Here is a 14,411-nt window from a genome sequence, read left to right on the forward strand (position 1 = left end):
ATTTCGAGGACGAAATCTTTTTAAGGAGGGTAGATTATAATATTTCTATTTTTCATCATTTTTTTTTTTTTGGAATTTTTGTTATTTCAAGGATATTTTCGTCTTTTATCGTTTTACGTATCGGGCACTACGGAGTTTGCCGGTTGTGTTCGAGAGTTGTTTGGAGCATTTCATTGAGTCCAGGACTCTTTGACATGTAAGGGTAACCATTTTGGCAGTTTTCTATTTTTCGGGCCGGAGGGTTCCATGTGGGACCCGCTACCGGGACTGTTGCATACGAAAATTTTAATTGGGTCCATTTCCATCATAATCATTTTATTTAATGTGTTCTATATGATTGTAATTTAATAGGTGTATGTATATATATGTGTGTGTGGTGTAAAACAGAAGCAAAAGAAAAAGAGAAAAGAAAAGAAAAATGGTGGGACCCACCTTATCATTCTTTTTAATTTTCTTTAGGCTATTTTGGCAGAATGAAGCTCTCATTCTTTTTCTTTCTCGTCAAACGCTCTCCCTCTGTTTTTGTTTTTCTTTTTTTTTTTTTTTCTTTTCTTGAGCTTCAAATATTCTCCTTCATTTTTTGGCCAAACGGTCGGGTTTCCGGTCATGGCTCTTGATAGAAAATGTTCATCTCGTCGTTCTCTATCACATAGTCAAAGGATTTAATTTTCTGAGGAGTGGTGATTATTTTATGATTTTTTGAAATTTTCCGATCTAAGACTTCGGATGGGGTTTTGGGCCACTTGGAGTTGGATTCCGGAGATGACCCTTTGGAACAGTAGAATCACCTCGTCGACGGCTACGTTCCCACAGAACAGTTTTCCGTTACGCCTTTGACCGGCGTTGACTTTTGTCGACCGGCGTTGACTTTTCCGGTCGGGGATATATTTTGGCTACTTTTGAGGTAGGGGTGTTCTAATTCACAATTTCTTAGGTTCAATGTGAATTTTCCTTCTTAAATTGAGTATAAGCATGTTTAACTTCAATTATTTTGACTATGTGATTGTGGTAGATTATATGTAAAGTGGTGGATATATGTTATGTGATAAATGAGTTTGTAAATTTAGTTACATCCTTGAAGTGAAGAAGCATGCTTAGAAATGACAAGGTGTTTACTTTATATATTTCAATTGCCATAGAAATTTGATGTCATGATCGTAGAAATAAATGTTTAAAATATTCTTTTACAAGTTGTGATTATGATATGGGTAAAATGTATGGAATATAGTTGTTGAATTTGGCATTTGGAATCATGAAGCATTTATGCATCCATTGAGAAAGAAAAAGGGGAAAAATATATATTTTTAAAACCAATGAAATTGTTTTGGGGAAAAGTTTTTGAAAAGTATTTGTGAAAACCCGGACGCTTAGGAGGCGCCTAGTGGTCCGTAGTGTTAGTGTGGTCTAGAGAGGGGACTAGGGAGAGACCCTAGTGTGATTGAGCGGACCAGGCCGGATGCGACGCCTTGGAGGTGCCTTGTGGTGGTGGATGGTTAGCCAATCCCCCTTTCGTGACACCTTGGAGGTGCCTTGGGTCAGATTACACTAACGGTTTGGAAGTTGAAACGGTATAGTTTCGGAAACGGGGAGTGACATTGCATGGCATGGCACATTATTAGCATACGTGGTGCATTTGGTAATGGGTTGAGATATGTATGTTTGTTGATGATACAGTGGTTTTACTTGATTCCCGAGATATGATCTCGTCCTCTTGCTTTCTATTCTCTATGTGGATTCACGGGGTCACAAGAAGCGTGTCTTAGACACTTCTTACTAAGCGTTTAGCTCACCCCATCATTTTAACATTTTTCAAGACACGGATGACAAGTGGCGGACGACGCTCCTCCACAAGGTTCGATGGGTTAGTAGACCGTTTTGACATACTTTGTAGCTATAATCGCATTTTATTATTATTATTATTTATTTATTATTACTTATTTTTTTAAAACCCGGAATGACACGTATAATATGTATTGATGTAGGAAAGAATGGTGTTGTCCCTAGTTAATCTTGGGTTTGGTTAAGGACCCGGCTAACGGTTCGGACCTACGGGTTCGGGTCGCCACAACGTCCCATATTTTTTTGGTAAAATCTTAGTTTGTTATATTTGGTATAGAGATTTGTGAACTCTTGTTATTGTAACTAAATTTTGGGACTGTAAATATGATATTTGGATGATAGAGTATGTGGTTGTACCACCATGGAGTGTATTATATGATATTTGTGTTGGGACAGGTTTAAAATTCTTTTAAACAGGTTGTGGTAGGCCCATTTTAGGGGAGGTCATGTCGAATTTTTTTTAAATGGTAACAGTTTATGGTCGTTACAAATTTAGAATTAAATAGTTCCTAACGGTTCTATAATACTTAGAATCTAATCATGAAACTATTGGAACTAGGCCGAACCAAACCGTTCCGATTATGAGAGAAAAAGATCATTTTGATGTATATGTTAATTCGTCATTTCCATTGAAAGATCGTACAAAGTTATATATAATATATTTTTAATTATATATTATGATATATACTTTGAATGTTTAAAGGGCTAATCTTATTATTTTATTATTTATATAATATAAAATATATAAATATATATACAATTTATAAAACAGTTCGGTTCGGTTTGGTTACCGAACCGTGTTTATAAACAGTTTCACATTTTTAAAACCGAAATTGAACCGAATCGTGAAAAAGCCAAACCAAACCTATTAAAGTTAATTCTTAAAATAAATAATTTTCCATGTTTAAGCGCTGTGAATTTAAGACCCGGATAGAGGTTAAATATCTTGAAAAGTGACAATTCTAACTACAGTTTATAGTTTTTTTTTATTTATTTTATTTACATTAAATTAATTTTAAAAAATCAAAAAGATAAATAAATAAAAATTTGTGATTGAGAAAAAGATACTTTTGTAATTACTCAAACGCGGCTCAATGGCTGTGAACGCATAAGTTCTGTGCAAATCATTTTGTCATGGTAATGCCATTTATTTTTTTTGCAAGTAAATAGTAGCACTAAAATTCAATATTGATGGTATTCAAACTTTAAGACAAAATATTATATATCGAGACATTGAAGAAAACTAAGAGGTGATGTGAATGATTCAATTTTTGTTGAAGTATATATAATTTTTATTTGATAGGGAGTTCATAAGTTTGCCAGAAATTCTCAATGGGAAAAAGCCTTATCTTTATAGTGCAATTGTGCAATAAAAACATGATTAATAAGTTTATAAACATATTGTTCAATAAATTGAGTGATGAGATCGGGATTTATAAACATATTGTGATGAAATCTTAATTTTTACCTTAAAGTTGACTCTTAATAAATTCTTTTGACAATTTTTAGAAAAAAAAATAAAAAATTACTTCATCTTTCTTTATATCAGGTTAGTATATATATTAACACACATTTTCCGACCCATGTTAGAACTCCTATCCTTTTGTATGAAGTAGGGAGGTTATACCATTAGGTTAATGACATATTAGTTTAACAAAAAAAATTATGATTGAAGAAAATATTACGTTTGTAATTACTCAAAAGTTGGCTTCGTGTCAATGCATTTCACGAGTGATGCGTGCAAATCATTTGTAATGGTAATTCATGTTAATTTATTTTACTTTATTGATATGAAGTATCTTTCTTGTGAGTGGATTTCATGAGTTATGTTTTCAAATCATTTTTTCATGATTATTCATGTTAATTTCATTTATTTTATTGATATAATTATATATTACTGATTCAGAAAAAAATAATTATATACTACTGGGTTTTATATATTTGATGCTAGGTAAAAATTCAATATTTTTTCTTTTAAGTTTGAGACAATATTTAATAATGAGGCAATTGGAGAAAACTAAAGGTAATTTCAATGATTCAATTTTCTTTCATATATATATATACACACACATAATTTTGGACAAAAAGGTACTAAAATCTAAATTTTTTTATATAATTTGTGATGTGACATGAACAAATATATTTTATTTTAACATAGTAACAAAATCATTTTTCTGCATGAATCTATGAAACATTTTTATACTAGAGTAGACATTTTTATACTGGACCAGCTTTAATTTATTCAGGAGTGATAGTGGATAAACTGATTTAAAAAGTGCAAAATTGACAATATGATATTCTATTATTAAAATAAGAAATAGAACTGGGTATATTATGGGCTAACTGCAACCAAAATTGTAAAAAGGCGAAATAAAAATAACTTAATTGTTATACATTTCTAATAATTTCATTTCAAGAATGTCTCATCCATCTATTGTAGTGTCATTGGATTCATTTTCAACAAACAAACAAGCAAAGATAAAAAATAAAAGGAGTATAGAGATTTGGGTTAGCCTCGAATTAAAAAGCTTGTGTTGAAGAAGTTAAGTTTAACTTAACACGTCAACCCACTCATATTAGTATTCTTGTTCCTTACACAACAAATGTTCAGCAAATGGATAGGTTTTAAATATTTTTTTTTTTTGTGAATTAAAATCTCAGTTTTTCTTATACAAGAAATCATTCTAGCAACATGGCAAATTCACGGGCCAGGAGAGCTCAAATGCCCTACAAAAAAAAAAACGAAAAATATCTCAGAATGGAACAATGAGGACAACCTTTTAAAGAACCTGTGCTCGTATCTAGATGCTACTCAAACCAAAAACTATACGACACAGTGCCTAAAATGAGATGATTTTAGCCAATTTTACAAAGTTCTCCCACACTAGAATTTCTCATAATCTCTATGTAGATTTCCTACAAACTGATTCTGTTAGCAAACAGTCCATTGCATTATCACATACTTAAACTCACAAGTACCGATGCACAATCAGCAATGTTGATTACCACCATATAAATATTTATATATATATATCTGTATGTATGTATGTATAAAATGAGATTTCTAAAATCTAAAAGATCAATTAAAGAATAAATATTCAGCAAAGAAAAGTCAAATTGTAAACACATATGAACATTTGGAAGCAGAATCCTAAAAATAATAATAATAAAGCAAAGAAGAATGGCTATGTTGGATGGAGATGAAAATTCTAAATGCAAATACATGAAAACTTGATTTACATGTAAGAAAAAGTTGGGAGTCTAAAAGAACAGATGCTTGCAGCAGGCAGGACTAGCTTTGGCAGATCCCCAAGCAAGGTTTCAACTACGACCATTGATTTAGAGAGCGAAATTGCAGGCCTGAACAAACTCCATGTCATAGTCAACATACTTTGTCCAAAGTGGCCGGAACTGGTTCATGCCAATATCAAGCCATGGCTTCATATTCCCGTTGAAGTGCACAACTGCAGCATTACGAATCTCATCCCAGCTTATGCTTGGATTATAGCCAAGCCCCAGAACATGCCAAGACTTGTCCAGTGGCTTTGTTGTGGAATAAAATGTGATCAGGCCGGGGGGCAATGTCCCCAATTTCCACAAGGTCCGGTTCTCGTTCTGCAACAAAATTCAGCATTTCTGTAAGTGATCAAGCAAAATCAATTTTGCAATAAACAAAGTACCACGATAATAGCAGAACATCCACACATAATTTGGAATAAAACTAATGGGCATTAGTTCAGATGAAATGATCTCTCCTTTCGAAAGGTAATGTTTTCAAGCCCTGCTAGGATAATATTATGGGGGTGTGGACGCTTACTTGAACTTTTGAAAAAAAAAAAATGAAAAACAAAAATTAGAATAGAACAAAAATATAACACAGAGGGAAGATCTTTCTTCATGTGTATGGTTGTAGAGTCCCATGTAAAACATAGATAGTCCTATACACTCGCACAACTACTTTTATCCCAATTATTTGGGAGGTCCCTCATCATTTTGGCAACAAAACATGGTTCATAAGTTTAATATTGTAACCCTCAAAGTTAACTCTAGATTAATTCTAAGGGCTGTGAATTAAAAACTATACGACTATATAGTAGAGTTAATTACTATTTGTGTTATGAATTAACAAACGAATAGCAATATTAAAAAAAAATCAATCTCACCCGTTTCTGCCAGTAGTGATACTGTTGTGTGCTTTTCTCCTTTCTCCAAGCATCTAAATCAAAGAAGTTCATCCCATAAGCCCATGCGCACGCCTTTGGATTAAACTTGGCTTTGATTAAAGGGTGTGAGAAGTTCATGTACTGTGCATATCTATGGAATGATCCAAAACAAGTCTCAACAGCTCCATTAACCTTCCCATCCATATCTATCTTCCACAAGCCTGTCAAATCCCTCTGAACAACCACATCATCATCCAAGAACAAAATTCTGTGCAATTTCGGGTACATTTCTGGCAAGTAGAACCTCAGATGATTCAGGATGGATAAGTATTTGGGGTTCCTAAATTTCATGTTGTTTGCATCTTTTGTTGCGTTCTCAACCCTATTCTCAAAGTAAAAGCTCTGCATATTTGCCGACTCAAGCTGTCGAATCACGGGAACATACGTAGAGTTCAAGAACTTGTAATCCTCCACTGCCTTCACTTCAACATGAGCTCCATTGTAGTCCCTCATCTTGAACATAACCTGCATTGCTCCGAGATTCATCTTATCAGTCACAACATGGAACACATGCTTCCATGGCTCTTTCGAGTTCTTGATTGCAGAATTCACCACAACAGGCGCTGCAATCACATTATCGGAGAAAATGGCGTAGTGGTAGAGTTTTGGATCCTCCAATTCTGGAGGCATTGTCTTTCCTTCGTCGGAATATTTGTTTGGATGCTCAATTCTCTCTTCCATTAACCTCATTGTGAGGCAATGCAGGCTCTTAGGAATCGATTTCGCGGCAATCAAACTCGAGTACGCCCCTTGCTTCTTCACCTTCGAGACCAGCTCATTTGCCGCGAAAATCGTATCCTTCAGCTTCTGAATTTTGAGCTGATTGTCGAAAGACTCTTTCGCCTCTGCGATGACTTTCCGAGTGGCTTTGATCCGTTCTTTGACCGCCTTCTCGAACTGCCATACCTTGGCTTCATCAAATGAGTTCCAATACTTGCCGAACAGAGAACTGTAGGGAGGTTTCGTGATCAGATCTGTATAATTGCGAGAGAGATCATGGAAAACCCTAACAAGCTTGGAGTTCTCGAGCTTGAGCTTCCGAGCATATGCGGCGTAATTGAGAACAAGAGATCGATGATCGTCGGCTTGCTTTTTGATCTGGTCGAGTCTCGGCTTCAACGGATCCAATTTGAGACCGAGTACGGACCTTCCGATCGATCGAACCCCGTTTGGATCATCAGACAAATCCTAATTCAAAGAAAAATAATAATAATCCAGTGATTACACATATATATAGTTTACACAGAGAGTAAAAAATGCATACCAAAAAAAAAAAAACATATGATTCATACGAATCATCAGAGAAATCCTAAATAATTATAATAAAAAACAGTCTACAGATCGAAATACAGACACAATATTGTGTGTGTATATATATGACATATGAATCATCAGAGAAGCCCTAAAAAAAACCGTCATGGAAATACAGAGAAAATGTTATAAATACATGGATTTTATATACAGAGAGTGTGAAAATGCACATAAGAATCAAAGAAGACACCGTTAGTGCACATAGAAATACAGAAACAATGTTAGAACATATATATACATACACATATATATGTTTAATATACACACAGTATATACAGAGCGGGAGTGAGAATGCACATACAGGAGGGGTTATGGTAGTTACGAGGGTGAAATGGGAGGGTTTGGTGGAGGAAATGAAGAGAACATAGAGAATGAAGAAGACGAAGGCTGCGGAGGCGAAGAGTTTGAAAATGAAGATCGGGGATCGAATCACACCGCCGGCGATTCCACTTTTCCTATTAACGAGTGAATCGTAATATCTTCGAAGCATTGTGTTCCTCATCTCATTCGTGTGTCAGAGAGAGTTTAGTGTGTGTGAGAGGGTTTCACTGATAATATCTACGGAATGGAGTCTAGAGAGAGAAAGTGAGAAAGAGAGATAAGCGTGATTGCGCGGGAACAGGGGATCTAGCAGTTTAGGAAACTTGATAGTGCCTATCGGTCATCTACATTCTATATAATATACGCACACAATTTACACACACTACATAACCACTATCCAGTTGTTTTTACCGCAGTGATTATCTGAATGGATGTTAGTAATACTAAGTACATTTATAATTATTATGGGTGATTAATTGATTAATGTTATCATTAATTTTCTTAGATGAACACTGGCAGATGTAACTAAATTTGATCAGGGTTTTAAATCATTCAGTGTAAATTTGTCCCCATCTCACAAGAAGTGTGCGGAGTTTCCACACCTTTTGTGAGACCGAATTTTTAATCTTTTTTAATAATGAGTGTTTCGTGCAATTTATTTTTATTTTTAAGGGTGTTTTTGTATAATTACCCATTTGTTTTAATTTGGAAAGCTGATTGTCCTGGGAGCCCCCAACACCTTTTGTGAGACCATTAGTAGGAATGTCGTAGTTCTAGCAACTGCCTTATTTCTAAGCTTATATGCAATTTGTTATTATTTTTAAGGGTATTTTGTTATTATTTTTAAGAGTGTTTTGTATAATTAACCATTTGTTTTAATTTGGAAAGCTGATTGTTTTGTCTTACTAGACGTGTGTGAGCCACCCGCCACATTTATTTAATAATAAGGCAATTTCTTTTTATTTTTAATGTGTTTTGTACCATTAATTTGGAGACTGATATTCATTCGAACATTCACAAATTAATAAAAAAACAAATTCAAGAGTGCTAACATTTATTTCTCTATAAAATAAAATTTTATAAAGTAAAAGATAGATAATTCGAGAATTGTAGGGAAAAAGTTAAAAATTTATATTGACTACCAGCACAAAATCTCTAACACTCAAAATATCTCCATTTGAGTGTAACACACTATCAAAGAAATAAATAATAATTTTAGTTTCCTGTCAATAAAGTCAAAAAATTTTATTTGTTATGAGAAACATATTTACAAAGTTAAATTCTCTCAAATTATATAAAACAAAATAATCTATTATATCATCTAATATAATGTTGAGTGCATGATGTATCATGCAATGTTGGGTGCATGATGTATTATGCATGAGTTACTCCTTTAAAAATGAAATTTGAATGAATGACAAGGCATAATGAAAATGTTTTGTTTATGCTGTCAAAAAAAAAAAAAATAAAAAATAATAAAAAAAAAACAACAACAAGAGGACAAAGGAGAAAAGTGCGATAAATTGGTTATTTATTTATTTTTTTCATTTTTTAAAATAAAAAAAATGAGACAAAGAACAAAAGTGAGATAAATTATCCTTTTTTTAAAAATAAAAAATAAATAAATAACAAGATTTATGCAGAACTATAATCCTAGAAAATAAAAACATGTAGAATATATCAAGGTTAGGTTTTTTCTTAATCTAATTTGGACTGACAAAACTGTGATTATAATTTATAACTTTGTAAGGTGTCCATTCATATTTACTGAAAAAAAAAAAAAAAAAACTATGGAATTTTCATGAATATATATATATATATATATATAAACTGTATGTGTATATATATATATATATGGAATGCTAATTGCAGTCGCCCAAACGATTGTCCATTCACAGTTAAGATTGGTTAGTTTTAAATGCATTAATTACTTTGACTTTCCATTTTTATGGGCTCTACTAACATTAATATTTAGATAAAAATACCTTTTTAAATTATTCTTTTCTTCTTTTCTCTTTTTTTAATCAATTCATATGGAGATATGCGCGTATAACTGCGACTGTCAATGGACAGTCACTTATGCGTGCGTGTGTATATATATATTTGGCTGGCAACCAAAACAAAAGAAACTACAAAAGGAAAAACCAACTATTGGCCAACAATATGGCCAAATGTCCCATTCCAAATCACTCCTGGCCCAATGATTTTCTAGAATTTTTGTGTTGGGCTGCCTCAGTTACGAAAGGCTGGAAATAAAAAAGAACTCTGGTCAATTAAGCTGCTTTGGGGCTTCCGTGTTGTTATATGACCAGAAAGAAATGATAGACTATATTCTTATCATTATAAGGTTTCATGTTCTAACCAAAATGAGATCATAGTCCGTGACGCACCCAGAAAATTTTGTGAGGGGGTGATCTTTTAATTTTTGGGGCAAACTTATATGGTGGGTCCATTTTTGTAATTGTAATGAAGTTTTCTTCATAAATTTTTAAAATTTTAAAATATAAAATGTGAAAAAAAATTAATTCAATAGGGCAAATTGTAATTTTAGTGCTTCATAAATTTTTAAAAATTTAAAGTATAAAATGTAAAAAAAAAAAAAAGAAAAAAAAAAAAGAAGAAGAATTCAATGGGGGCAAATTGTAATTTTAGTAGGGACATCTTCATAAATTCTAAAAAAATTGAAGTCTAAAATGAAAATATAAAAAATTCAGTAAGGGGGCACTAGTCCAGGTCCAGGTCCAGGTCCAGGTCCAGGTCTGTGCCTAATCACAGCTCTAGTTGCAGAGAGAGTGTCGACTCTTTGAGGCTTTGGTAGATCAGCCGAGGATGTGTGGATCCAGAGAGAGTGGGATTTTCCAGACTCAATCTTTAACTGATGTCCCACAGTCGGTGGATGGCTCCCTAAGACTATTACATACTTTTCTTGGGAGGGTGTGGAGGGAAAAAATCCCCTCCAATGAGCATTGAACACGTCATCACTATATAAATCTACATTTGGTAGATTTCAGAAGCCCATCCGGATCAAACCCAAATTGAGTTTGATACTAGTCCAAGTTCACTGTTCACAAGCCCAATACTATTGTTATTTGACCTTCAGCCCTGTTGAAGCCCAGATCAAGAGATTATCAGCCCAACATGTTAATATTAAACATCCGGCCCATTATTCAAGCCCAACTGATTCAAGGTATATTCAGCCCAGTTTTCCAAGATTGAACAAGTCCTATCGGTAGAAGGATTTGTCATAAAAGGAGAATTCTTTGCTAGGAAGTTCTATACAAGGCAAGTTCTGCGTAGGAAATATTATATAATAGAAAGAACTCTATTTGTAAAGAAAGTCATGTATGGGAAGGATTGGAGGACAAGCAACGCGAGTCCCACCTTAATTCTACCAATTTTTGTGTATAAATAGAGGCCCAAACCTCCAATAAAAGGATCCAAGGAATTCTACGCTTCTCTATACACTGTTCTTATTTCTTATTTATTTTTATTACTTTTTGAGTGAGTTGTTTTATTTTTCTCAATCATTATTGGTTGAGCGAAATTTTGCACCTACACTTTGGCGCCGTTTGTGGGAATCGTATAAAAATATATCCCCACCAAAGTTACAACACTTCAAATTAAAATCTTCAAGACGACACTTCAGATTAAAATCTCCAAGTCTAGCAACGTGACTTGAAATTAAAATCTTCAACTCCAGGATTTGAACCCAAGTCCTCTCCAACAACGACTCTCATGGTCAAATGCCTTCACTATCATGGTCAAAGGCCTCCATGTAACAAGCGCCGACGTCCAAAAACGCAAGTCGGCCCGCAAGGTTCTTTCCATCAAAAACGTCGTTTTTTGGACAATAATGCATAGCAAGGCTGCGGACAATAATGCGTAGCAAGGATGATGAATGGAAAACCCAAGAGGCATCATGTGTGTTGGCCTTGGTAATCAGATGTCCATCCGAGCCCAAAAAGGCATAAATTAATCAGATAAGTGTTCTAATCTTGGTTTCCTCTTAATTTTGATTATATATATATCATCTTGATCAACAAATCCAAACATGCATAATTATTATATAAACGCTAGCTAGAAGTGATTAATTAGTCTTGCTTTGTTGCTATCATATTATTCTTTGAGTATTACATCACATGAACAGAGGGTTTTTAGGTGGATCAGTATGTTAGGATCTCAGTTATTGCAAAATATATTTGTTGGTTCATACTAATCTGAACTCAGGTTTATTAAGCCAAGTTGATCTCAAAAAATAATTTTAAAAATAAGTTCATGTTTTTGAAAAAACTTGAATTACCCGAAACACTTTTTCCGGCAATTCTTGCTGCTTTGGCCACAATTTCTGGGAATCCCAAACCTGACAGTGATCTGTATAGAACTATGCAAAGAATTAGAAAATCGATTGGGGTTGGGAAGCATTGATATGACCGAATTTCTCTCTCCCCAAAGTAAGTTTATGCATGTTATCAGATATGTTTGTCTATTCAGCCAAGTTCTTAGACTGAGAAGGATATCACGCCAATGGGAGGATTCCCCCATTATGGTTGTCACCTTGAGGCAGTCTCTGTTGACACAGACATCCAAGGTTGCCTTGGAGGAGACTAAACTTAAATTCATTGATACAAACCGGAATGAACGTTCTCGCAATGGACATCTTGATCTCGTCTCAGAGCTTGCTATCCGGTATGACGCACATTTTGCAGTCAAACCAACCATCTTCACCCATCACTGGCTACACATCAAGCCCACAGCGAGTTCAACCAAAATTCGCCGTCATCTCAGCCGGAACAGAATCCATCCGAGCCGGCTGCCATCAAGCCCAGCCACAGTCGTTGGCCATCACCGTTCTTTTCACTGGCCGATGTCAACTGAGTTATCATCGCTGCACCGCCATCAGGCCCATGCTCGTCGTCGCTCTCATTTGATCTATCGCGAATCGCCCTCAGAGCTGGACCATTGCTCACAGTTGCACAAGCTGCCATCACTCCAACGGCCTAGATCGTTGCTACCAGCCAAGCCCGTTGGTGCACCGGCGAGAGGTCACAGCCGCTTCCTCACGACTGGACCAGAGTTTATCCTAGCCGAACCACCCGTCTGCCGCGAGCTTGCTGGCCATGTCCATCATCGTCGGCCGCAATTCCTCACCAAGCACAAGAATCTGTCTCGCCGGCGGTTTCCATCTCACTAGCCGTCCATCTCTACCATGAGCTCGCTACCCATCTTTATCTTCGCCTAGCCGTTGCCCACAGGCGGAATAGCCCGCTGTTCACCATAGCCGAGCTTCTCATTGCTCGCCTCCTCTGTTGACAGATATATATATATATATATATATATATATATATCGCCTAATAGCTATTGTTTGGCTGGAAGAGCAAAGTTGTCCTAGTTTTGGATTAGTCCATAACTAAACTGGTTTTGTGATAACCCAGTTCAATATAAAAAGAATATAATTGCCAATTCGAATTGGGGACTGATTCTGGAGCATTCAAAGCTTGAATATGCTTATTGGAGTGCACGTAAGACAAACGACAAACATAGCTTTGTTTTGTAAGAACCTGAAGGAGTCGGGCTCTTAGGTCGACAAAGTTTTTCCCAACATTCAATTTTTCAAGGCTCAACACCACAAACTCCAGCAGATTTATTGGCCGGGTATTTCAAACATCCCAAGCCTTTTCAGACGTGAATCTCTCTAATCAGATAAGTTTTCCAATTTTTACAATTTGGGTTAAGCTTTTCATGATACAAATTATTATTAAAAATTAAATACATATTAAATATATATATGTATATATATACATATTATATATATATATATTTACACATGATGCAATCATATTTTGTTATTCATGTAGACGATTATTATACATAAAGATTTATGACTCAATTTGGTATAACCTATAAGAACCAAAATGTTTATTCAGCACACTCTATTATGTAAAAATATAAATGAAAGGCCACCGTAAGCTTCTGTTTCCGTCAACACTCAACAGATTCTTCAATCTCTCCTTCTTTGGTTGTGATCAGAAATCACTTTTCTTCACACTTAATTTGCATCTCTCCTCATATATATATATATGTGTGTGTGTGTGTGACTATCAATGTTATAATAGATCTACGAATTCATCCCTTCTTTCTCTCATCGAGGATTTTTAGCATTGCAATTTCAGTCATATCCACTAGCTGTTTCCTTCACGATTGACTTTGATCAGACTTTTAGATTATATCCATTAGTTGTTAACTGAAGGTTGATAATTGATCAAAACCTTAGAACCATAACACCTGATATTATTGGTTCAGACTCTTCAGAGGGATGCACTACTTCGTCAATACTCCACTAAAAAACGTTTGACCCTTTACATTAACTTCTGAATAAAAGATCTGAGGCCAAAGGCATTGTTGAATGCACGAGCTGTGCTATTTGGTTTATTACTTGAAATCCTAAAATATTACATACATTGAGTAATTTCAATATACTTGCTGCTAATTAGAATATCTTATTAAAAATTCAATTGTGATGTATAAGTTCTTAAAATTCTTTATTTCCTTCAATCAGTTGCTATATGCTACATGTAATTATTTTACATGCTTCTGATAACTTTGTTTACAAATTACTTCATATTTGCTCCTTATTCGTATATTGATTAATAATATTTGGGTTTGGTTTATTTGCATGGCAAGAAAGACTGATCCCCAAGTGAAGTGGCAAATAACCCA

General features: G+C 34.7%; 1 protein-coding gene across 1 annotated transcript; it reads right to left on the reverse strand.

Moving 5' to 3' along the window:
* Positions 1-5,019: 5,019 nt before the first annotated feature.
* On the reverse strand, positions 5,020-7,875 carry LOC132309366 (galacturonosyltransferase 8-like). The gene is made up of 3 exons (XM_059807683.1): positions 7,675-7,875; positions 6,003-7,250; positions 5,020-5,454 (listed from the first exon to the last, which is right to left on the reverse strand). Exons 1-3 carry the CDS (start codon positions 7,873-7,875, stop codon positions 5,179-5,181), a joined length of 1,725 nt encoding a protein of 574 aa, XP_059663666.1. The 3' UTR covers positions 5,020-5,178.
* Between the last annotated feature and the right edge of the window lie 6,536 nt (positions 7,876-14,411).

Source organism: Cornus florida, unplaced genomic scaffold (genome assembly GCF_030987335.1).
Source record: "Cornus florida cultivar Cherokee Brave unplaced genomic scaffold, ASM3098733v1 CherokeeBrave_3.0.0_Hap2_Chr05, whole genome shotgun sequence".
In the NCBI taxonomy this organism is placed as follows: domain Eukaryota; kingdom Viridiplantae; phylum Streptophyta; class Magnoliopsida; order Cornales; family Cornaceae; genus Cornus; species Cornus florida.

Coding starts and splice junctions, on each gene's coding strand:
- LOC132309366 (XM_059807683.1), bottom strand. CDS start 7,875: ATGAGGAACACAATGCTTCGAAGATATTACGATTCACTCGTTAATAGG. Junction 7,251..7,674: donor TAACTACCATAACCCCTCCT/GTATGTGCATTC, acceptor TCTTTGAATTAG/GATTTGTCTGATGATCCAAA. Junction 5,455..6,002: donor ATCACTACTGGCAGAAACGG/GTGAGATTGATT, acceptor ATTTTGTTGCAG/AACGAGAACCGGACCTTGTG.